Below are 25664 nucleotides of genomic sequence, written 5' to 3'. Positions count from 1 at the left end.
CAAAATTAAACGAAATAAACATTTGAAATATATGAGTTTGTATGTAATGTATGAATATAATATACAAGTTTCACTTTTTAAATGGAATTACTGAAATCAATCTACTTTTTCATGATATTCTAATTTTATGACCAGCACCTGTAGGTCAGAGATGTTTCTGTGTGGGTATGTATGTCTGTTACCAAAGTATTTTATGAGTCCCTTAAAGGATTTTAATAAAACTCTCAGAAAGTACTCATTAGATGTCCACCTACAACTGATTAACTTTTGGAATCAATTCCAGTCAAGATGGCCAGCAGAGCTAATCAACATTAGCCATCCCAAAATATATCTAAAAAGCAGTCAGTTTTGCAGATATTGTCCTAAAATTTCTTGATGTAGTAGCTGAAAGTCATTTTCAACTTGTATTTAGTGTGACATATCATGTCATATAGCATGAGATTGTGCATAATGTTATCTTCAAGGTTTGACCAAAACAACTACAAGAGGATCTTAGTTTAAAACTCTGGTATGAAAGGATCCGGGCAATATGAATTACTTTAAAGGGGACCTATCATGCAAAATTCACTTTTTGCACGTTTTTGTACTTCCATGTGGGTATCTACTGCTTCTAGAAACACTCCAAGCTAAATAAAATAAATAAATTAAAAAAAACACCAACCAGCCAATTTTTAACAACAAGTAAATGTTTTCTGGTGTCTGCAAAACGACCTGTTTCAAAAACCTCGGGATTGTTACGTCACAATCCCCGTTACCTAGCAACCCTAAACCGAGCCCAGCCCCTCACCTAGTGACCCATGTGAAGCTCCGCCCACTTCATTACAACAAGACCATCACGTTTGTTCTGCTGGTTTTACTGCTGAACAATGTTTGCTGGAAAAGGAAAATGTTTTGTTGTCGACAGCAATATAGAACGTGTCTATAGTGACGCTGTCCCAACCTGCTACCAATCGGGTTTCGGACCGCTGATTGCTGCTGTTTGACTTGACAAATGTTGGTTCGGAACCACTAAGTGCCCCTGTCCCAAAGTCAGAACCCTCAGAGTTTGAATTAATAACGATATAAATGTGGGTCAGATCCGCAGTGTTTAATCCTTCAGTGAGTTTTTATGTTTTGAGAGGGACACTGAGTTGGGGGGCGTGGCCAACAGCAGCTAATTTGCATAAAAGTGACGTAGCCCTAAAACCGCTCATTCTGAAATGAGCTGAAAACGGGCAGAACTGATCAGGTGAAATCTCAATATCTGAGAATGATTTTGTGTATTAAATGTAATGAACATGTTTTGTATAGCCAGCCCACAGACCTGCCCTGACTTGTTCAAGGAAGCACAATAGGTCCTTTTTAAGAAATGCTAGGCCTTTAATCTCACTGTTGCTTTTATTGTGAAGCTTTCAATAATACATATTTGCTCTTTTCTCCTATAGAATGGAAAAATTCCTGAGAAGCACGAGAATGGATCAGTGAATGGTCTCTCTGCAACCATCACATCTAGCACATTGGAGACAGATGGTGAGTGGGTTTTTTTTAATACTATAAATAAACAATCAACTGCTCGAAAAATTTTTTTTACACTACTAAGAAAGACAATAACGATGAGAAAAAATGATCTTCGTACCCATTTTAACATCCCTTGTTGTAACTTCCTTCATGGGAAAATCAGCTATATAATAAGCTAAATCAGCTGATGTCTTTTAGGATCCATGTTTGATTAGCCATTCAGACTCTGATAAGTCTCTGTAAACACAGTGACTCCCAGCTGGACTCTGTGTCAAATCTCCTAATGTAAACTTTAGGCGTAGTCTCTGACTCAAGGAGTACAAGGAGCGACTATTTGATCTGTCACAGTGTGGCCTGTGTCCCCGCAGCGACAGGAAAGCTCTGCCATCCCTGCTGACTCTAGGGTTTGTCTAAGAGCTGTAATGTTGACCCTGGAGACACAGATGTCACTTTCCAGCTCCGACTAGCCCATGTTTACTTCAGAAAGAATTACCCATGCAGAGATCAATTAAATGTTGCATGCAAGTAGCTTCAAATCTGAATGCACACTGATGTCTAATAGAGGCAACTGTGTAATTATTAACTAAGATGAGACAGAGGCTGCACAGACTTCAACTTAACACAAATCAGGAACTTTATACACTGACTATAAATGAAATATTTCTTACAAAAATTAAAGGCCTAGCACTCCTTGAAGGAATGCATATCGCCTACCACCTTTCATACGATTTAGGCTAAAATCACGTTATATTGAAGCTGTTTTGGTCACACCTTAAAAATAACATGCGCTTTCATGCAATGTTACTCTGGGTGTGTGTTGTTAATGACTCTTGGCTACTACCATGTCAACTTTTAGCTCAGAAACTCTAAAATTGACTGACTTGTAGCCATTTTTGTGTTAGCTGATGTTGCTGAGCTGTCTTGGCCGTCTTGAATCAAATTGGCTCTAAAGGTTAATCAGTTGTAGATGTACATCAAATTATTATTTCCTGAATGTTTCATTCAAATCTTTCCAGTGGTTCATAAGATATTTTGCTAACAGATGAACAGAACTGATTCCAAATAATTAATGTCAAAATTTTAAACCAAAATCGTGCACAATTTGTTTAGTGTTTAGAATATGTGTTGGGGATCAGTCTCAATTACTGCCACACCAAATATGAGCTCAATGTCATTTCTACACCCTAACTACAGCCTAACCCTGACCCTTACCCTAACCCTAACCATTACCAGTACATACCTAACCCTAAACCAAACCTAAACTCAATTCACACCTTAGTCCTAAACCTAACCCCTAACCCAAAAACATAATTTCTCCTCGTGAGGACCAGGCTTTGGTCCCCACGATGTGTCCTCACAATGTATCAAATACATGGCCACACACACAGTCAGAAACATTATCACCCACCTTTAGCTTTTATCAGTGTCAGTGTCTGTTTTCTGTTTTCAGTTTTAGTTATTACCTCCACCAAGGAGGTTATGTTTTCTGTAGTGTAGGTTAGTTTGTTTTCAGGAAATGTTGGGGTTGTTGGGATGATTTTTTTTCATAACCTTATGGCCTTGGTGGAGGTTTGCCCTCTCCAAGTGCTCCTAGTTATATGAAAAGTTTTGTGTAGAAAACAAAAACCTATTGTGCCTTTTAGGTCAAAGTTTTGTTGGTGTTTTTGAAAGTGAATGGGCTCTGCCTTTTGATCACATTTATCACTTTGTATTTCCAGTTCAAAGCAACATCACAGTCCATCAGAACGGCGAGCCTCAATCTTCGAAGCCCACTACAGAAACAACTGACAGTGTGACGGTCGAACCCGATGCCCAACCTGTCATCGCTCAGGATGTCTCTGAACTCCTCGACGTGGCCTCCGAAATCCTCGACGTCGCCTCCGAAATCACTGAGACGATCCCCAACAAAGAGCAGGCCAAGAAGGGCAAAGAGCCAAAACGTCACATTTTTGGCAAACTGTTCAAAAAGAAATCAGATCGTGCAGCTGACGAGGAGAAGGCGAAAGAAAAAGAAAACCAGAGCTCAAATGAAGATCAAGTGGATGTTAGTCAGACTCCCCCTAATCCAGAGCAGGTGAGAAAAGAAGGGTTTCTGATTTTTTTAGAGATTATTATTAAACAAAATGAAACATCTTAAAGACGAATTTATTGCAGCTCAATCTATTCTGTATAGTAGAACTTATCCATAACAATAACAAGTAACAGAGTAACACATGCTGCTTTCCTTCAGTAAATATAGGCTTAGAATTCCATGAAGGAATGCATGTCGCCCGCCACCTTCCAACCCAGTGTTTTAGACTGAGGTCATCTTGTAATGAGAAATGACAGCTACAGCTATTTTGGTCAAACGTTAAAAAAAATGTAATGCACAGTCTCATACGGTATTGTTATATCTTGCATGATATGTTCGCACTTAGAGTATATATTGTGGATGACTATCAGCTACTACCATGCCAAATTTTAGCTCAATATCTGTAAACTTCACTGAGGTCCAGCTATCTTTGTGTTGGCTAAAGTCGATTATCTGCGGTGGCCATTTTGAAATGGGCTGACTCTAAAAGTTAGTCAGTTGTAGATGTACATCCAATTTTAACTCGCTGAGAGTTTTATTAAAATCTGTTCCGTGATTCAATAATAAAAATATTGTAGGAATGCTTTCATCCTATATGAGAATGTTTAAGAAACTTTGCAGAGCATTACCTTTGCAAAAATTAAAAATAGCTCCAGTATGTGTTTTGGAAGAGGTCCCTGGATTTAGTGTTGCACATTTTACAAGAACATCGAGATATAACATGAGATCTCTGGTTTGAATCTAAATACGGCATGTGTTGAGCAAAAGTAACGATCATAGCAGTGAATTCAACATTCCAGTGAGTTGGAATGAGAATTAGTCAAACTGTTTATTGTAGTAGACAGCGAAAAAAGGTTAAGCTCACAATAAAACAATAAATAACAAGTTTGGTTTTTCAGCCATGTTGCTGGAAGTTTAGCACTTTGGCAACATAGAAAGCAGGGACCACTGGTATCAGTGGGCTAGTAGGGCTAAGCCCTCCCTGGTGTTTACAATATAAAAGTTAAAATACCTAATAAACATAAATTAAAAATATTGTATCACATTTTATGAAATTTACAACAAAACCAGTGCCAAACAGTCCCGAGAAAATCCCCAAGTCTTTCCAAAGGGTTAACTTTTTAAAGCCCCATTCAACCCCTTGTCTTGCCTGGTACAGAATGATTGACAGGCGTCTTGTCCCGCCCCCTCGGTTTGCTGCTTATTTGGGCTAATTTAGTTCAGCCCAGGGTCAGCCCAAGGCCTCAGGTTTTAGCCAACAATAATGTGCTTGGAGCGCAAGTGTACGTGGGCATGATTTATCTGAGATAAGTGCGATGGCGAGCAAGATAAAGATAAACGAGGTGAATTATTTAATTTCTCACTAGTTTTCCTTAATGTCTTTGGGGGACAAACCAGAAGTGAAGAGGTTGGGAGCAGATAGAGCCAAGGATATTCAAAGTTTTCCTGTGACTTGGTTTCAGTGAAAGGACTGGCTAACAGCAAGTGTAGCTAACAGATCTTTAACGAGGTGATTATTAACATTTTTGGATCCCAGAAAAGTTGTCGGGGTGAGCTTCTCTTTAAATAAGGTAGGAATCATTTTTAAAAAAAGACGCACTTTCCAATTCCAATTGTCTTGTTTGATTTTGGAATGCCTGGAGGTGGGGTGGGGGGTGGTTACAGACAAAAAAAAAGACACCACACTAAAGCAATACAACATCTTAACGTAGAGTTTTCATTCAATTTTTGAGTAATTTCTATTAACAATGTAAACATGGAGACTTTTTCTTTTCACTATTGAGTTAATGAGGTATATAGTTGTGTTTTTTATGACCCGGTCTAACTAACCAACTAACTAATTAAAAATGTCCAGAAACCAGCTCTAACCATGTTTTGTCTAAACATCATAACAAAGGATTCAAGAGAAGCTGGAGCTGCTGCCATTGTTACCAGTGAGAATCAAGAGGATTACCAACATCTAGAAGCTAAAAAAGCAGCACAAACAGATAAACCGTCCATTGGAGGCTCAGTAAAAGAAGTCATGATGGACACAGCAGCAGCAGGAGCTTCTCTGAATGAAATTGTTGAAGATGGGGAAGTTGTGATATTTGAAGAGGGACCAAATATAGTTGAAGAACCCTATCATCCCATTTTCATAAACAGTTCTGGGAAAATAGAGGAAGCTATCGATGCCCTCGCTGAAGAATTTGAACTCATAGATACCATTCCTCAGGAGCCTGCAACAGTTGACAGATCTGTAGGCCTGGAGTTTTTCATTTCAAGAGTTTTTAGTCCCATTGCTGATGCTCATGTACCAAGACTTTGTCTTCAACAGGAGCTGGTTGAAACTGCTGATAAAGAAGGAAATGAAAAAGCTCAGGAGGTTGTAACAAATGAGACTGAATCATGCACCACAAGAGAAGTAACAAAAAGAATCAAAGAAGTTAATGGTTATGAAGAAACTGAGGAAGATAATGGCATGGCAAAGAAAAGACATGGAGTATCTGAAGATACTGTGGTGGAAACTGAAAGAAGTCAAACATGTGAACATTCAAGAGGCTTTAAAGTAAACTTAAGCATCCAAGAGGAGAACAGACTAGAATTTGTTATCGAAGCTGTTTCAGATAAACTGGAAGCCAATGAAAATGCAGTTCAGAAATGTAGAAGCATACAAGCAGATGTGGTAACTATGAACCCAACTGTGGATCCTGAGTCTTGGGTTTCAGTCAAAATGGAGGTTGGAGAGTATAATTTTGTTCCAAGTAAAGCATCATTTGAAGATACTGAAAGAAAAACTAATGCTTGTTTTATGAACACTGTGCAACTCTGGGAATCTAGCAACCTTGATGATTCCAACCACCTTATTCCTGAGGAGCCTGCAGAGGACAGTGAACAGCAGCCAACAACCAACAAGCCAGAGGCAATAATCAAGAAAAAGGCTAATATTGCAAAAGAGAGAAAACATGAACCAGTTAATTCTGGTGATCTTCTTGAGCAGGAGAGTGATGATTCTCAAATTTCCACAGGATTTTCTGTACCCCTCTTTGGACAGCAAGAACCAAGGTGGTCCCCAGAAGAGAAGTTGGTTGAGAATGCTTGTAAAGAGATGAATGAAACAGACTGGCAGAATTTACCAAATGCTTGGGTGGAATCTGCCCATGTGGATTTTATCTCTGGTGTTACTATGGGTGTACCACAACATAGTCAGAAAGGAACAGTCAGCCCTGTACCATTAGATGAGCCTAAAGACTGTAGCATTAGCTGTCTAAAGACAGAAATTATAATTGATGCTCTGGATGCATTTATTAATGCTGAAGATGTACTTGAAGATTCTTTCTCCTTTGATGGTAAAGTTAAACTTGAGTTCATTCAAGATGTCTTAACTACAGATAAGACTGCTGAGGGGGGCAATTTGATAACTAAGATGGAACCACAAAGAGATGAAAAATCAGAATTTTGTCTAACTATTTCCACAAGCAATGCTGAGGAAGGGCCAAAGGCAGCCATCAATGTCCTCGCTGAAGAATTTGAACTAATAGATACAATCGCTCAGCAGCCAGCAACACATGACAGAACTGAGCAGGCATTCTTGATTTCAAGAGATTGCATGCCCATCTTTGGTCCTCAAGTACCAAGACTTTGCCTTCTACACAAGCTGACTGAAACATCTGATGAGGGAGGAAATGAAGAAGATTGGAAATCTGAAGAAACAGAATCGAGCAGTGTTGAGGAACACATCATGATTCATGTACTGACGAGAAGTAATGGGAGTTGGACGGGTTGTCATTTATGAAGAACCTGTAAGAAAACAGCAACAAGCCAGAAAAAAAAACATGGCTGATCAAAAGAGCAAGACTGGTGGGGACAAAAAGCAAATGTCTGAGTTTTTAAGCTGCTGTAAAGAAATTTCGACCATTAAAGGGGAGAATGCATTAGAGTCCATTTTAAACCTATTTCATTAAGCCACAGGTAACCAAGCAGAATATTAGACTCAACAGAAGAACACTGTTTCGGTTCAAGAGAAACTCAATGAGATGAGTGTTGTCCAAGCTAAAGCTCTATATAAATATGTCTTTTTATGATGAGTGTGGAGGTCTAGAAATCTCTCAGTCTATCATGATTCAGCCCATGTTGTTTCTAAAGCCTGCAGAGGACACCGAGCAACAGCCAACAACCGGAATCCCCTGGTGATCCTCAAGACAACTGATTACAACACAACAAGAGAGACAGTGTGTCAAAGTACAGGAATCTGACAGTGTTGAAATGCTGCTGAGAAGAACTGTGAAGATTTTGAAACGTACTCTGTGGTTGCATGAGTAGGGGCTGTTCCTGAGGCTAACATGGAGGAAAGTGTTTTAGAGAAAGTACCGTAGTACAATACAACCCTTAACCTTCGACAGAAAAAAGCCCCTAAAAGTTATTACCAAATAGAAGATCAATTGTAAATTAAGTTTTAACTCTTTTAAAGTGCAGGAATGACTGTAATCTACTCAGTTCACATATGTCAGTGTTACTTGTCTTATTGTACATGTTGTTCATCAGTTGTTGAGGAATCAGCATACTGTATATGCCTGACAATTTGGAAATGTTTTCATTGGGTTTTGCCACCAGTGTGTCTTCAAAGGATAAACTGAAGTGATGTCAGTGGAGTGTTTTTTTTATAACACATCTGATTGGAATAACATGTACTGTAAGTATGTAGTTTGTTATAATTACTGCAGCTAGACTGTAAAATGCTCTGCCTTTTACAAATTCACCACAGAACCATTGTTCCTTTTTTTACCATTAAAACAAAGCTATTTAAAGCATTTTCAAATACAAGGAAACATTCAAACAGAGCTTGAAAATTAATTTCTTTCCTTTTCAGACATAATGTTGAGGAATTTATTTGCAGTACATTGTGCTGGCTGAACAAAACATCACTTCCTGAAAGTTGTAAAGGACATAAAATCTTCCCAAAATCACAAATGCATACAATCAAGCTGAAGCAAAAATGTAAAATAAATCACAATAAAATTGATTTAAATCTTTTAAAAACACAAACCATAAAGAAATAGCAAGGTAGTCGACTTTTCTAACATGTCTCACAGCATAACTCTCACACATTGTTGAATATCAATGAGTGAGGGGTTGGACACACACATCAATAAAAGGGTAATTGTTGACAGTGGCCCGAGTAGGCTGAGGCATGGTTGGAATTGTGCTCCCATCTCAATGCTGCGATTAAGACACTCACTGCTTGCATATTAGCTGTGCTGCTCTAACATCATTCTCAAAGGCTAATCCTCTGTGACGGTGTACAGGAGACCGCTAACGTAAAGGAAGAACTTGAATCAGTGCTTGAACCGAAGAGTGAAGACACACCAGAGTCCAGTCCAGAGGAGGAGGTGGTCCCTGAAACCGAGAACGGAAACGCTCAGCCTGCGGAAAGCCAAGAGGAGAGTAACCCAGAAGAGAATCTAGTTATGAACTTCTTCAAAACATTTGTAAGTATCGCCATTTGAGAATATTTCAGTCGGGTTACAACACTGCTGATGTTTTTTGTTTGTGTTGAAAATTAAAAATGCCTGAAAACAGATATTTGTTTAAAGAAATCAGTGATATAATGTGTGTGTGTGGGGGGGGGGGCTACTACAAATTAAAAGATATTAACGTGTGTTCTGACAATCATGTAATGTCTTAATGAAGTTGAGGCATTTGGAAATCAGCCTGATAAATTAGTTATCAGACATAAGTAACTTAGCAATGAAATGTTTTTCCAACTGATTTGTGAAACTGTAAACATATTTTTAAATATTTTTCCACTATAAGTAGATCTCGGTCACAAAATCTGCCACGATGACTGCGCCTGACGGAAAACCTACAACAAGCAGCTATTGTGTTTCCTCTTCATCAGGCTGCCTTTGGGAATCATGCCGTTTTAACGAGTTACCATTGCCCCTGCTCCATGCTAATCAAGGCTTTGAACATGTGGGAATGTGGTGGCCTATTGTTCGTCCCATAGCCTGAGCTCACAAGGGAGGTCTGTGAGATTGGAAGTTAAGATTTGTGCAAATCGTGCGAGGGCAGGCCTACGCCATCTCCAAAGCACAATGGCTGTCACAATGACAGTGCATGTACTGTATGTACTCTGTCAGGGACCTCAGTGTGCACTCTGTCTGCCTCCGATTGCTTGCACCATAAAGACCCATGTCTGAATTCATAAAAGGCCTCTGTTTTATTGGAATAATATTTTTTGCTGTTCCAGCTAAACCAAACCTCATCCTGACTGTGACATTGTTTTTACAGCACAGCCATATGTGCAAATTGAATTAATCCGTGCTTCATTATGCTTACTTATTTAACACTTCAAAGTTTAAATATGCACCTGTGTATTTGTTGTGCTGTTCCTCTGTTTTCTTTAGACAGTTTGTTCTGTTGTGTCACAGGTAACTACTACTAAAACATCCAAAAAGGAAACAGCTGCTCCTGATGCCACAAAAGATCAGGTGAAACAGATGTTCAGATGTTCAGAGCTGAATTTATCTTTGCTCATTTTTTTATTTTCACCCTGAACACTTATTATCACACTCCCCCCCCCCCAAAAAGCTTTCATTACTGATTGCAAAAAATGTCAAGGGCTAATTGGCAAACACAGGCTGCTGCTAGTTTGGGAAATTGCAGTTGCAAATTGTGATTATATTATTTATTTTTTTTACTTTCTGTTACTCTAATGACTTTCCTGTAAGCTTTACTTGTTGATGTAGAAGACGTAGAAAGCTTTTTAGCTGATTTTTCTTTGCTTTGGATTAACTGTGCATTTCTAACTGCTTCCTTTTTTTTGTTGTTGTTGTTGCAAAATAGTCCCCGAAGGAGACCCAACCTGCAGCAACCACTACTGTGAGCATATAGCCCATAAAATGTTTTGATCTGTCAAAAACCTTTACCTGTTTTCATGGTGCTAATTTTACTAAATAACATTTTTTTTATTTGCTAAACATGGAATGCTATCTAATGGCTGACACTTAATCGTGATATCTCACTGGGTTGCAACTGTTGGAGTCTTGTTGGCGACTCAAAATTGTGAAAAAATACTAAAATTTTCAGTTGTGGTCTTAATAATATCTGAGTATTTGTGACCAATGAGCCATGTGGCTGCATTTTGCATCACTAGTTGTGATTTTCTTGTAAGAAAAATTGGAAAATCACAGCTTAGTTTTGTGTAAATGACTTGCTAAACTGAATTCTAGGCTGTCTATTATTTTGTTGCACGACCCCCACATTGTACCTGCCTCGGCTTCTTTTGTACCCATCTTGCCAGCCGCCCCCGCGTTTATGCCCTTTTCAAATGAAGGTAGGCTGTTTGGACTATTTTTTCAAAACAATCAGTGTGATTTTTAAGTCTGGACATGTTTTCTGTCAGAAGAAAGCTCCCATGCTAGTGTTAAAATACAACTCTAGAGCTCTTGTGAAGGTTGGAGACTCTCACTACAAAACTGAGATTGGCTCAAGATGCCCACGTCACCGTGACTATTTGTTTAAAACTCAAGCAACAAGACTGCAAGCCTCTGCCACCTCAGTAAGGAAATTAAAACCTTGCAAACATTGCAAGACATTTTAGAGACTCCCTCATAAATGTTGTTTGCCAAACTAGTCCCAGCTCAGTGAGACCTAACATTAGTAAAAACACTTGCTGTTAAATGATACCACCATGAGCAGCTTTTTATTGGATTTGACTGAAACACAGTGATATAAGACCCCCTCTCTGTTTCCAAAGGTGGCACAAATATCTGAACTCCCTGCAGTACCAAAAGGAATGCCTGCCCCACCACCACCTCCTCCAGAGCCACCAAAATTGGAACCCAAAGGAGATTCAACCAAACCAGCAAAGCCAGCAACCAAAGAAGAACCAAAGGCTGCAGCAAAAGATCCTGAGGCCTCAAAAGGAAAATCAGCTAAAGATACTTTGAATAAATTCTTCCGCCCAAAGGTAATGAAAAGGAAAAATATTATATATTTTCTAGACATAGCTGTTGATAGATACATTCACCGCCTGTTCCACAGTATATTGGATTGTTACAAATAGTGAAACATTATGTATGTGAATTTGAGGATCTGCTAGTATTCAAGAAACCCAGAAGCAAAAGTGCTCCTTCAAGTGGAGCCAATGCCAAGCCTTCAGCAGTGGTACAGTAGATTATTATACTCTAAAACTGACCACAGCTCATCTGGTTACTAACCGAACAAAAGCTGATTTGTCTTGAGGTGGCAGAAACATCCAAAAAGCTGCTTCCTAACCGAAGCAGCAGTTTTATAAAACAGCCTCTTTTCTATGTGAGGACAAATATTTTTAACACTCTAAAAAATGCAATTTCAAATTGTTCACATCAGCCCTGTTGTACCACAGTCATGCATTGTCTGATTAAAAAAAGTTATAATTATGCAAAAGGTTTTTGTAGTTTAAGCTTTTTGTCCACAAGAAAACAGTATCTTAGGAGCTCCTAAACGGTACTGTGTTTTTTTGTAGACAATCAGAACACAACTTTTTTTAAAATGATAATGTCAAAGACCCACCTCCTGACTAAACTACGACCCTAAGCGTAACAATTGTAACAACAATAATAATGACAGATTACATGTATGCATTTGTGTTGCAGATGCCAGTTTCTCAACTGCATCAAAACTTGAATATACTGTATAATTCCAACGAACAGACAAGGCTAATGAACATAACATTGCCTTCAATGGAGCAGAGCTAAAACCCTTATTATTACACCAAATAAAAAAGGCCAAAGAGGGTTTTATGACTTGATCAAACTGTCAGCAGTACATAAACATATGTTTAAAATAGGTGGAAAATGGGATGTTTTTTTTTAGAAGACTAAGACTTGTGTTTAAAATATTTAACAAATGGTGCTTTGAACATTGGCAGGAAAATCCCTCCTTCCAGTCATCCCTCACTGCCTGAAAAGTGTCCATTATGTCCATGCATTTGGACAGACACGACTTTTGGTCAATACTGTCCTGCACTTTTGTGGTCATGTTGTTTACTGTGATATGAAGTAAAACTTCCACTTCATCGTCAGTTTACAAAAAAAGCTCACTTTTTGCTCTTGTGTTTGCCTCCTTGTCTTTGTTGTTTTCTTCCTCTTGTGTCTAGAGTTTGTATCCAGCATATAAGCTTTATGTGTGCGCTCCATGCCTTATTTCCTGTTTTTGGTGTATTTTTCTGACAGCATACCAGCGCAACATACAGGCCTGGCATAGTTACTACAGCATTTTGGGTTGTTTCCTCCATTTCCAAGTGGGTAAAAACATTTGTAGAAACGGTGCCAAGTTTACAAGGATATTTTTAGAAATGATAAATTAATAGGTCGTTTTGGAAAAGCAGTGTTTCCGGGTGGAAACGCCCAAATCTGCAACATTTTTATAGCACTTTTTTGACCACTCCGACTACCTTTACACTACAAGCCACATTCACCCAGTCACACTGCAATGAACAAATTGGTGGTAAAAGTGATTAAATGTTTTGCCCAAGGGAATGTTCATACATGTGAAACCAGAACAAACCGCCAGCCTTCCAACTGGCGGATGAATGCTGTTCTGCCTGAGCCCCAGTCAGCTGTAGCTCACTGATAAACATACCTCACACCTTCTTACTTTAAACTGTAACACTGGCCTAAGCTCCTCGTGATGTGCCCAAGGAATTAAATAAACATAAACAGGCATTTCAGTTTTTCATTTGGTTCAATAACCGAACAAATTTGATTTATTTACTAGACCCCACACATTCAGCAGTTTAAATATGTGAATGTGGGTGCTTAGTATAAATTGTATGCTTTGGAACATTCTAAATTTTGTTAACTTGAGACTCTTTATGCAGTGTTAAGACAAGCAGATCCTTTTCCACTTGTAGTTGTTTTAAATTTAGTTCTGGCTGCATTTAAAACAACAAAGCTAACTAGTTTAACAAGAGTATATTTTACCTTTAGCAACTTTACTTTAAGGGAGTGATTCTCTGGGGGGGGGGTCAGAGATGCAAGAATTACACGTCCGATATGCTCTATTTGGCTTTTCTTCTTTTCTTGGTACAAAAACACAAAAACATATCCCTTCTCATGCACTGTAATTGGCACTGTGATCATTTTTACTCAGATTAGCTTCAGGTTTTTGCAAGTTGTGTTTTCATCTATACAGAAACACAAAAGAAATGGGCCAAAAATGCTGCAGTAACTATGCCAGGCCTGTGTGTGGTGCTGTAACGCTGCCACAAAAATAGGAAACAAGGTGTGGAGAAGGCACTACAAACTAAACATATGCAGAGGAAAAAGACAATGATGGTAAATACAAGCACAAAAACCCAATCCTCTTTGTGGATTGACAACAAAGTGGAACTTCTACTTCGCGTCACAATAAATGACAAGACCACAAAAGTGCAGGGCAGTATTGCCCAGGAGTCGTGTCAGTCCAAATACATGGACAAAATGGACATTTTTCAGGCACAGTATCCAGCAAGAGACAGCTAGGGGAAAATGCAATGTTTAAAGCATCAGGATAAATTCTTAATACACAAATGTCAGCCTTTTAGAATTAGTTACAATTCCCAGGTCCTTTAAACATATACACAATGTATGCTGTAGGTCTTTTTCTGCAATGATTGCTTTACTATTGTTGAGAGCGATTGTTAAATAAAGTGATAAAACCATTTCTTGCTTTAGAAGACTTGATGTAATAATAAGGGAGATTTGCTCTGCTCTGTTTAAGGCAATTTTATTGTTCATCAGCCACAAATCCTCTTTGAAGCAGTAGATGAGGAATTAGTATCTGCAGCACAAATTCAAAATTTAAACTGTTGTTGTTGTTACGTCAGTCACACTTGGGGTCGTAAGAGGTAAGAGGCAAAAGAGTGGTGAGGGTGGTGACTATGACGTCATTGTTTTTTTAAAGGTTGGATTTTGGCTGACCACACAAAAACGCAAGGGTGACGTTTTAAGACTTTTTCAATCTGGAAACTGTTTTTCAAATATACATTTATAGGCTCCTAAAATGCGGTTTCAGTGTGAACAGGGCTTTAGATGTAATCTGGTCCACATGCAAGACCAGCTCCAGGTGTGTGAATAATTTAAGTTGCATTTATCTGGCATGTGTAGAACAGGCACTAGAGGGCATGAGTGTTATCAGGCCAGAGCACCCAACATTCAGTCAAAACAGTGACTGAAGGTCAAAAGACACAGAGGATGCCTCATAGGTGCATTAAACAGCACCCTGATACAGTCTTTCAACTAGAGAATACCCATCCACGTATGACACGTGCCTTTGGATTTCCTGTGTCATGTTAAGGTCCTTCTGTGGCCAGCCAGGTTCCCCAACATTTCCTCAATTAAACATTTATGGGGTCGACGAGAGCGTGAATGCTGACCCAGTGCCAAACCGCCAGATGTCAAGAGCCAGTTACAGCAGCTGTAGGCCGACTTACTGCAGGAGAGAATACAACTGTACAATTGGCTGTATGACTCCATTATACAGTACATTGAATTGCCGCTTGTATTCAAGCCTGAAGGAGTGCCACTCCCTACTGACATGGGATGAGGGTGCCCATACTGCCAACTCTGTTATTCATTTGATCTGGTATTGTAATTTTTGCAATATCGTCACAGGACCTTTTAACAGCTTTTATGTCAAGTCAAGTCAAGCTTTATTGTTAATTTTTTCTTATGTACAAGACTTGCAGAGAATTAAAATTGTAACCCTCTCTCATCCACAGTGCATAAAGTCAGTTCCAATAGAATACAAAGACAAGGTAATAGATAACTTTTAAAACAACTACCCAGGGGGTAGAAGGTAGTGATGGGGTTGGGATGAGGGGTTGGAATCCAAGGTTTGTGCAGGGGAAAAAAGAAAAAACGGTAAAGGGGAAGGATAGGAGGAGGGTTCGGCTTCCTGTCCGCCTCCACAGTCTCCTCCCTGATGGCAGCAGACTGAATAGGCTGTGGGACAGGCTTTGAGGGAGAGGCAGGTGTTGTATGTGCCCTGGAGGGAGGGAAGAAGAGAGGTACCGATGATCCTCTCAGCTGCTCTCACTATGCGCTGGAGGGTCTTGCGGCAGGATGCAGTGCAGGCGCCATACTTAGCTTCATACTCACACACAGATTTAACAGTGTGGCACTGCCTCGCCTAAAGCAAATCTGCAACTTCTTTAACCAGCTCATGTAAGTCCATGACCATTTCAATACTAACAACTCGAGCCTGTATCAATTTCACTTTCATGTGTGGTTTAAAGAGCTGTGGACAATTTATCTGACTTGTGGTTTTACCTTAAAGTACGAATTCCTTTACTGCCCACAGACAATCAAGGAGTCACCACAGCCAGCTATTGAAGTAGAGATACAGCCAGGTGTAGAAGTCAAGGTAATTCAGAGAGTCTGTTTAACCTTTTTAGATATTTTAAGCTACTATTATGCATATTCATACTTTATATATTAACTGGTGTTAATGTACATGCTGAATGATCGACAATCAGTATTTTACATTGTCACCTGCATGTGTTCAAAACATAAAACCAGCTTTATTCTGCAGGAAACATCAGTAGAGGTGCCAGAGCCTGTTGTAGAAGTGCAGGTAAATAAAGAGAAGATCTCAGTTATAGGGTTTTGTTCTTTTTTTAGGGAACAGAATGGACTTTTCAGCACTATTTACATGCTCTGGTTCATTTACATTTGTGCAATGTTTGAAAATAAGGTTGAGCTTCAGGAAGCTGCAGCAGAGGTGGCACAACAAATTCTAGAAGTGGAGGTAAATGAGGAGGAAGCTCAGAAATAATCTTTCTTTTTTTTAATCTTTCTTCACTCTGCAGGAACATTTGAAATTACTACAAATGTTCAGAGGTTTATGCTGTACCACTAACAATCCTGTTTCCAGAAAAGTGGAAATAGCGTAAATAAATGCAAATAAATCAAAATGCAATCATTTATAAAAGTTTCAAACTTTCATAGGAGTAAATATAAAATGTAAAGAAAACATTTTATCCACATTACAAAAACAATGGGGTGAAGATAATTCAACAACTTATCAAAGGCATTTCTTAATATGTAAACAATGATTATAATAGAGACTTTAATTATTATTATTATGTTCTCATACATAAAACTTTATAAAAATGTTTTAATAACTATTACATGGAGCACCTTAAATTTGACACCAAACTTGAAAAAAAATGTTCTTTTCCAGGTCTCAGGTGTATACAGTGTCTTAAAACATGACATGACAACCCTTTTTAAGTTAAATGCTTGACATTAACTCAAAATGACAAAATAACTTCTGTTTTAAAAAAAACAAAAACTTTATTATATTTCATTATTGTACTAATTTCAGTTAAAACATCAACACTTTTCCAGAAACAGAGTTGTTAAACAAAATGCTTTCCTTTCCCTCTTCCTCTGGTGGGAGAGTTAGCACAATCAGTGGTACAAACTGAATTAAAGTAGCTGAGTTTAATAATGTTCATTTGATTATTGTTGGGTTTTTTTTTTTCATAAAGTTGGATGAAAATATGTATTTCACATTTAATGTCAAATCTATTAATTAAGTTTTGGGAGAATTAGGAAAACTGATTTAGTACAACATGACAATATGAGGTAAAGTTGCTGTGAAATAAAATAAACTGAGAGCTCACAACTTATTAAATTATTTTACATTTTATTAAAGCCACTAGGAACATTTTACAGAATCAGGATTCATTACCTTGGTCAAAGCTAGACTCCTTGTTCTTGGAATGATGAAGCCAGTTTCTTACTAGGTTGCAACATGTTGGTGACTTGAAATTGCAATTGAAAATTCCCCTGCAATTGAAAGTTACAGTCTAATCTCATGAGCATGCCTTGCAAAACTGTATTCTAGACTGTGCAAATTATTTTATTCCCCACTTTCTGTCCACACCATACCTACCTGGACCAGCTTTGTAGCCACCTTGGCTTGGTATGTGACAACTCTGTGACTAATCTGAGAACATGTTCAAAATTAAAGCAACAAGATTGCGACTCACACGGGGAAATTGAGGACCCCAACAAATGTTCTGGAGACTCCCTCATGAATGTTATTCACCAACTATTCATAAACAGTCACAGCCGTGTGAGATACTGGCTTTAACGGTTTTTGTGGCTTTATATTTGATCAAATATATGATCATCTGGCTTACTCCGAGAAACTTTTTATTTCTCAAATGGTGCAACTTTCTGTCTCTTTACGGCTGGAAAATCACTGAGTCTGTTGAGATTGACACAATCCTTTTTCTATACATTTTCTATCCTTTCTACAGAAACAGCAATTTCTTTAGTTGTGAATCACGGTGTGGGTTTCTTTCTTCTTACAGGGACCTGTTCTCTCCTTACGCCGACATCCTGCATTCCCTTTCACCTCCTCTTTCATGTCACAGGTGGCAGCTCGGGCTTTCACTCTGTCAGCTTCAGTGATGACCGGGTCTTTGGTTTGTGAATGTCTTATGATTCGTGTTTTCCTCTGTGCTGTTTTGACAATAGAAGGTGGATCCTTCAAAAACTGGCACTTTGGAGGCAGCGGCGAAGCCAGAACCGCCTCCACCGGTTCAGGAAGAGAAGAAAGGAGCCTCAAAATCATCCTTCCTGTCTCGCTTCAAGTCCAAAGTAAGGGCTAATTCACTTGAGTTTTTGCAAGCCTTTTAAAACCTCTAAAAGTCTCTGGGTATGCAATTACATTGTGATGCAATTACTTGACAGTGAGTAACAAATGCATGTGAATTTGAGGTACTATTAGAGCACATGACCACAAAAGTCCAAGCAGCCTCCACAAGTGGAGTTCGTCTTCTCAGGAAAACTGCAGGCCTGGTAAATATAGTCCCACTGCCGCTTGTGATTAGATGCTTAATCACAATTACTCTCTTAACCAGAGTAATGTCACCAGTTACATCTGGGATTAAAAAGTCCTTTAAACAACTTATAAATGATAACAGCGTGTGTGTTCATCTTTCATAATGTTACAGTCACTACGACAAACTGGATCCTAACAGCAGATGTTACATCAAAGTGCATAAACACTTAAAAGGATAGTCTGGTCATTTTAAGGGATGTTATTTTGAACGTTTATTTATAGTTATTACCTTATCAGCCATAACATCAGTCACAGAGCTCAGAGGACGGAGAATGGGCATAAGTCTTAGTCCAGGCTAGGCTAATGTAATGGCTAGCCAAAGGAGGGCCCATTTTATAGTTTTTTTTATACTTTTAAAACAACAATTTGTCAAAAACTGTCATATTAGTGTAAAAGAATGCATTAGCTAATATTAAACCTCCACACTTTTACATGACATAGTTTGTTTAGTCTGTCGCCGTTTCCCAACCGAACAACGTCCGTGTCACTACGCAAACGCACAGACTGCGATAATGTTTGAATCCTGATGCTGCTGGATGCATCAGTCCGCCGGAAGTTGAGTTACCTTTTGACTGACTCGATGTGCTGTCATATGGTCGGACACTTTCAGCAGCCTCAGCACCAATGACATGATGCACAGTCCATGCTCTGAACACATACATTGGCGTAGAAACACAGATGTTGTGACAAACTAAACAAACTATGTCGTGCAAAAGTGTAGAAGTTTAATATTAGGTAATGTAGCATTCTGTAACACCAGTGGCACATTTTGAGGAAGAGTTGGTTGATAAGCCTAAAAAGAAAAAGATGGGCCCTTGTTTAGCTAGCTATTAGCCTAGCTTAGATAAAGCCCTTTTCTCCATATTCTGCTCTATTATCAATTTCATGGCTGATAAGGTACTAACTATTGATAACTACTTGACAGGACATTACTTCAAAAATAACAAGGCTATCCCTTTAATCATGCAAATCGGAAGATTCTACAACAGTCACTAGATTCCAGGCTGACATAGGACTGGCATTATTAAGTTTTTCCATGCTGATTTCAGGCAGCCGAGCCCAAGAAAACGACCTCGGCCCCAGCTGCAGCAGCAGAGGCAGCTCAAGCGGTTAAAGCCAAAGAGGAACCTAAGTATGCAGCTAAGTCTTCAGAGGCAGCTGTCGATAACAAACCGGTGTCTGCAGCCTACCAAGCAGGGGACGATGCAGCCAGCGCGCCCAAAAAACTGGAGAAGAGGAACTCCATCCACTTGTTCTTTAAAGCTCTGGTGAGGACATCATTGTTTAAAATGCACACGACACTCTATATCACTTTAAATGATTTCTTTAGATATTTCATGAACAAAAATCATGACCCAAAGTTTTGGCAGTGACACAAGTGTTGTTCTATGGCTTTAACGTCTTCAAATTTTTCTTTTGTGTATCAAAGAACAACTAAAAATATTCCAAAATGGGTTTTTTTCTTTGTCAATATTTACAATGTTGACCTTTCTTTTTAATTTCTGCCTTTAACATGCTGGAAATCAACTATTGGGCCAAATCCTGCCTGTTCATTCTCTCAGTGATGTCTTTTTAGTACTTAGAGTCCATCACAATTTGTTGGCCTTTGTCAATTTGCTCACATTTTTCAGAATTAATGAGAGGTTCTCAATGTATTTAAGGTCTGGTGAGTTTATTTGCCACAGGTCCAACATTTAGTGTTTGTTATCGCTTTAGCATTGTGACATGGCGCTCCATCATGCTGGAAAATTCACAAATTGTGTCTGGATTGTTAAGAATAAGTTGCTCTTGGAAGAGGTTTTGATCCCACTCCTGACAGTATTCTCGAGCAAAACTGTGAGCGAACTGAATGAGAAGCAGCCACACGAATGCACTGCATCAGCGACACAGAAGTCATATTAGGCCTCACCTTTTCTTATACAGAGAAACGTCTTGAACACTCGGACGGAAGATTCTTCAGAGAACCTAAGTTTGCACCAATCTTCAAGGTTCAGTTCTTGTACTTCCTGCAGATTTCAGGCTGTCCTTGGATGTTTTCCTTGGACAGAGGTGTTTTTGTTTTGCTGCCTATCTTGTCCCAAGGCTGTTGTCCAAAAGTCTTTGCCTCACTGCGTGCAGATACACTCACACATCCCTGGTGTTAATGTGGAGCTCTGCTCTGGTGGACACATGGTTCTGTAGCTCAGTCCTCAGGAGGACACAGTTCTTGTGCTTGCTGGGTTTTCTTGCACGTCCTGAACCATTCTTCACATCTCACCTTCAAGTTCTTAATGATGTTCAATATTTGTAGCAGCAGTTCCCTTCCATGTGTGACTCGAAGCTCTGATGGTCGGACACTCTTTGGAAGCATTCATTAGTAAAGCACACAACTATCTGCCCCCTTTTCTTTACAGCAGTCAGACTGATAAAGTAATTCAGTTCTAATCTTTCACAGCTTCACTTGTATCCATTATGACTATACAAAAATGAAATTATTTTGTGCCAAGGCAATTATACAGTGAATGTATTTCAACTAGAGAAATTTACATTTTCTGTGAAAATGTGTGAATTCTGTGTGACTTTGCTTTAATGTGATGACAAAGCTGAAACTGAGTTGTTAAAGCTGAACACTAGCTGAAGACTAAAAGAAGCAGAACATGAGCTAAAAGTGGCAAAAGGGTAGATGAAAGCTTAAAGCCGCAACATTGCAGCTAGGAACTAAACATTTCAAAAGGCTGGTTTTAAGAAGCAAAGCAAAAGTCTAAAGCAGCAAAGAAGTAGCAGTTTAATAGTAGCTAAAAGTAGATAAGGCTAGCTAGAAGCTAAAGTACCAAAAGATTGGCTGAAAGCTAAAAGTAGTAACAGCCTGGCTAAAAGTCAAAAGTGGCAAAAGGCTGGTTAAATACTAAAAGTAGCAAAAAGATAGCTAAAAGCAACAAAAGAATACAAAAACAGAGCAAGTATGCTGAAATGTGCTTAAGAGAACAATGTTTTGTAGAAACTGAAACAATCTCAATGTATTTCTATGGGTAAAAATATTTGTAAATAAAGTTAAATATTTTGAAAAGTATAAAAGCTACAAAAACTATAAATCATGCATTTCCAGAATAGGCTGAATGATTTTGATAAATGCATGACTGAAGCAACACAAAATATGCAGAAGTAGTTAAACTGCACAAAAAAGGAAAAACAGTAGCATGAATATTGATTTATCCCTCCATGTATTTTCTTTGCCTGGTGTCTGTCTCCAGCCATCACTGTGTGAGAGGCTGGAGAGACCCTGGTCAGGTCTCCAGTCCATCACAGGGACACATAGAAACAAGCAAGCATTCACACTCTCACTCACACTTAAGGCCCATTTTGAATATTGAATCAGTATTCACACAATAAAGTAAATATTTTAAGCTCATAAGGCTCTTTGCAATGACTTAATAGGCTTTTGTCCACTCTGTGTAAAAATATAAAACTAATGGGACATGTCTTCACGAAAACTGAAGCAACAAAAACACATTTGTGTCACTTCCAAAATAACTGGCACGTCAGCGCATACTTAAATTTAGTTTTCAATTACCTCCACTAGAGGGCACCATCTCTGTTCTGTTTCTTAAGGCGTAGGCCATGCTCTCCTGAGATCAAAGCAGACTGACATGCCACATCATGTTACACAACTTACATTTTTATTCTCTGTTGTGGTTTAGTACTGTCATGCAGATTTACTGATACCAAACTCCACCTTGTTCTCAGTTTAACTTCACTCAGAGGCCTCTGTCCAGGCAGTCAGTTTAAAGAAATGTTGGTGCAGGAGATCGTTTCCTCAGGCTGACAAAGAGTCGTTCAGTCAGTTCCCCTGCGAAAGAGTTTTCTCACTGTTTTCTCTCTTGAAATTGCAGGGTCAGAAGCGCCACTCCACAGATGCCGGGGTCCAGACAGAACCAGGGACCGCCGCTTCTGAGAAAACCAAATGAAACCTTCCGGTTTCCCTGTACAGACCCTCCCCTCCTCCTCTTTAGTTCGTACTCAATCTGTATCTCTTTATCATCATCAGCCCCTCCTTTTGAGTTACTTTAACCACTTTTTGTAGCCATTCCAAAATGAAAAGAAATGATGTTAGACAAATAAGGGAAAAAGAACAGAAAACGTATTAGGCAGGTAGTTGGACTGGAGAAGATCTGTTGCGATCAAAAAAACAATTTAACGGCACTTTTGTTGGGGTTTATATACTCTTTTGATCACATGAACGTCAGCAATGAAGGTGTGAAACTTTTTCTACAGACATTAAGGCCTAATTTGACCTCTCTATGTTTAATAAGCTAACACACTGAGCTTCAGCAACATACAGTATAGTGCTGCGCTTTGCTTTAAGTATTTAATCTGTCTGATGAAACAGGTAAAGTCATACACGTTATATTCTTTGCTATTTATATTCAGAAATCTATGCACTTTGGGGAATGCAGTGAGTACATTAACAGCCTTCAATAGATGTGACGTGAGAATCACGTTTAGACAGCAGATTGCACTTCGACATGTTTTTAACTCCATCTTGCTAAATGTAGACTGAAGCACAGACATATATACACCATAGCAGTCAAATATAGGACTATAAGGGAAATCACAATTTCTGCTTCTCTCTGGGGAACTGATTGTACATACTAATGTTAACAAAGCCACTGAATATGATAGTTTTGAGCAAATGGTCAGCTCAACCAGTTAGCTTTTAACTCCACTAAATCACTTTGCATCATGTCTTCTTTTTTTTTTTAGAAATTCTTATGATGTTAGTCTTTTGTGTTTGTCATATGTACAAATTAATTAGATGTTTCTGTTGCATGTGTGCCTGTATGTGTAACCTCAGCTCTTTTAAAGATAATAAATATGTTCACTAGCCGTTTGGTCTTCATCTGTCTAAATTCCAACACACGCTGCATGTACAGTACTGTAGTAGTAATTTTCTTGTAATGTTTTTTAAAAGTGGTCTAGTGCAGTAAATTGCTCTTTATGGGTGTGGTGATTTAACTCATTTTCAGTCCAGTACTTGCATCTGGTCATTTTGTGAAATATTTTTTAAACGCACAGAGCTATGAATCTTTAAAGCAAAGTCAGGCATCTAATGCCACTTTTACATGGGCCCTAATTCAGAAGTCCGGCTCTACTCCACTCTACTCGGCTCAGCTCGATAAAGAATGCATTGAGTTTACACCTATGGACAACGTTGGCCCTGTGTTGTTGCTGTTTTTTTAAACTTATGGGGATTCTCCTGAGACTTCAGGAAGAGAGACGCAGTGGAAGAAATGCTCTGGATGCTGCAATTGTTGTGCGGAGTAGGACAGCTGTTATCCGCTGCAGATTTCAGGCTTTACAGCGCCTTCAGCTGGGGGACAGACGGCATAAACGTTGCAGGGTAAGCTAACGCTGTTGTTTATATTCCTACCGTTTGCTTTTTATGCTTGCATCTGGTCACACCCACGAAGCAGGGCCGGCCCGGCTGGCCCTACTCCGAAGCAGGAACCAAAGAAGCAGGGCCGACCTCGAAAAAAATGCAGATGGAAACGCAAAGCAAGCCGAATAGAGTGGAGCCAGGACCTTTAGAGACCGTGTAAAAGGGGCATAAAACTCAAGAAAAGAACCATGGCACATGACAGACAATTTAGCAAACAACAGTTTTAAATTGGATCTTTGGGCACCTTGTTACAGACAGCTTGTTGCAAAGGCACATTATTCCCGCCGTGTTTAGTTGCATTTATACAAAATCCATGAGAATCTTTAAAATACGCCAAACATAACAGTGTCTGACAGTCATAAATAGTATTTTGCACCATTACTAATACTGGATCAGCTGAAGAATAATGTATCTCTCGGGTCTTTTTGCTCAATTTCTTCGTATTGAATTTCAGAAACAATTCAGCTGCTGTAGATAGTTTTGTTTTGTTTGGTCCTCTGCTTGTCCAGATGTTTAAGGAACACATTATGTCACGATATGGAAAGTTTTCAGCTAATAACTCATCTGGAATCACCTTGTTGGTGTTAAAATACTGTTAATGCCAATCAAACTGAATAGTCTTTAGTGTTTTTATCGCCCAAAAGACAAAAAGCAGACAATAAAGTTTTGTGTGTGTGCACACTCAGAAAGTAATCATTTGCTGAATTGCTGTACATCTAAAACTGATTACTTACAGGAGACAACCCAATTCAAGATGGCTGCCATAGCTCACTCAGTCACATTTACAGATAATGAGCTACAATTTAGTGTGGGAGTAGCCGAGACGGTTCCCCAATATATATTCTGAGCACTATTAGATCTCACAAGATCTTTATATAAAACTATGTGTCAATAACTATTTGCAGTCGACCCTGCTTGTCTGTTAGCAAAGGATCTTGAGATTCGCTAAACACGTTTTAATGAAACTTTCAGAAATAAAACACTGGATGTACATCTACAACTGATTAGCTTTAGGAGCCAATCCAATTCAAAATGGCCACCACAACCAACTCCCTTTGTAAAACACAAAAATGGCTATAACTCAGTCACATTTAGAGACATTGTGCTACAATTTAGTGTGATTGTAGCTGAAAGTTGTTCACAACACATACTCCAACTGCTTCTCACTGCACAAGATCTTTACTTAAAACTCCAGCTTTACCTGTTGGCATTCCCCCTGTTTGTCTGTTTGCAAAATATCTCATGAACTAAAAGACGGATTTTAATGAAAGTATCAGGAAGTATTCACTGGATGTACATCTAAAATTCATAAACATTTGGAGTCAATCCAATTCAAGATGGCCACCACAGCTAATCGACATTAGCCAACACACAAATGCCTATAAATCAGTCAATTTAACAGGTATAGAGCTCAAATTTGATGTGGTAGTAGATGAAAGTTATTCACAACACGCACACTGAGTATGACATTTAATAATATCACAAGATTGTGCTTAATGTTTGACCAAAATAGCTTCAAGTCTGTCGTGCATTCCTTAGAGGAATGCTAAGCTTTTAATTTATAAATGCAACTAAAGACACTGAAACAAAATTTATCTCTCATTGACAGGCTGCTGTAAACAAAGCGCCTAAAGATTCAATTTGAAATTGGTTCTTTGCAAAGCCGTCTGTGTCGACACAACACTGGTTCATTCCTTTTATTGTGTTTGAATTACTTATACTTCCATTAGTTTTTAGTTATTATGTAAAGACTTAGACAAAAATGAAAGGAAAGAGAAAAAGAAAGAAATGCCAGAAGAACTAGATGTTACAGTTAAA

The 25664-nt window shown here is 38.8% G+C and overlaps 1 protein-coding gene across 7 annotated transcripts in view; it reads left to right on the top strand.

The window, feature by feature from the left end:
- bcas1 (brain enriched myelin associated protein 1) overlaps window positions 1-23294 on the top strand; it is a 26249-nt gene extending 2955 nt beyond the window's left edge. Inside the window, exons 2-15 of one of the 7 annotated variants that reach the window (XM_017419214.3) lie at window positions 1425-1509; window positions 3216-3571; window positions 8854-9036; window positions 9979-10038; window positions 10394-10429; window positions 11307-11519; window positions 11642-11716; window positions 15875-15937; window positions 16106-16147; window positions 16268-16321; window positions 18064-18186; window positions 18307-18387; window positions 19480-19698; window positions 22300-23294. In XM_017419214.3, the coding sequence (XP_017274703.1) occupies window positions 1425-1509; window positions 3216-3571; window positions 8854-9036; window positions 9979-10038; window positions 10394-10429; window positions 11307-11519; window positions 11642-11716; window positions 15875-15937; window positions 16106-16147; window positions 16268-16321; window positions 18064-18186; window positions 18307-18387; window positions 19480-19698; window positions 22300-22374 (1665 nt within the window). In that variant the 3' untranslated portion in view covers window positions 22375-23294. The remainder of the gene's footprint in view (window positions 1-1424; window positions 1510-3215; window positions 3572-8853; window positions 9037-9978; window positions 10039-10393; window positions 10430-11306; window positions 11520-11641; window positions 11717-15874; window positions 15938-16105; window positions 16148-16267; window positions 16322-18063; window positions 18187-18306; window positions 18388-19479; window positions 19699-22299) is intronic. The other 6 variants (XM_017419215.3, XM_017419216.3, XM_017419217.3 and 3 more) reach the window with 6 other exon arrangements.
- The last annotated feature ends 2370 nt before the right edge of the window (window positions 23295-25664 follow it).

This window comes from Kryptolebias marmoratus, linkage group LG8 (assembly GCF_001649575.2).
Source record: "Kryptolebias marmoratus isolate JLee-2015 linkage group LG8, ASM164957v2, whole genome shotgun sequence".
Classification (NCBI taxonomy): Eukaryota; Metazoa; Chordata; class Actinopteri; order Cyprinodontiformes; family Rivulidae; genus Kryptolebias; species Kryptolebias marmoratus.
Note: the sequence above shows the minus strand (reverse complement) of the source record. Positions and strands in the feature narration are given on the sequence as shown.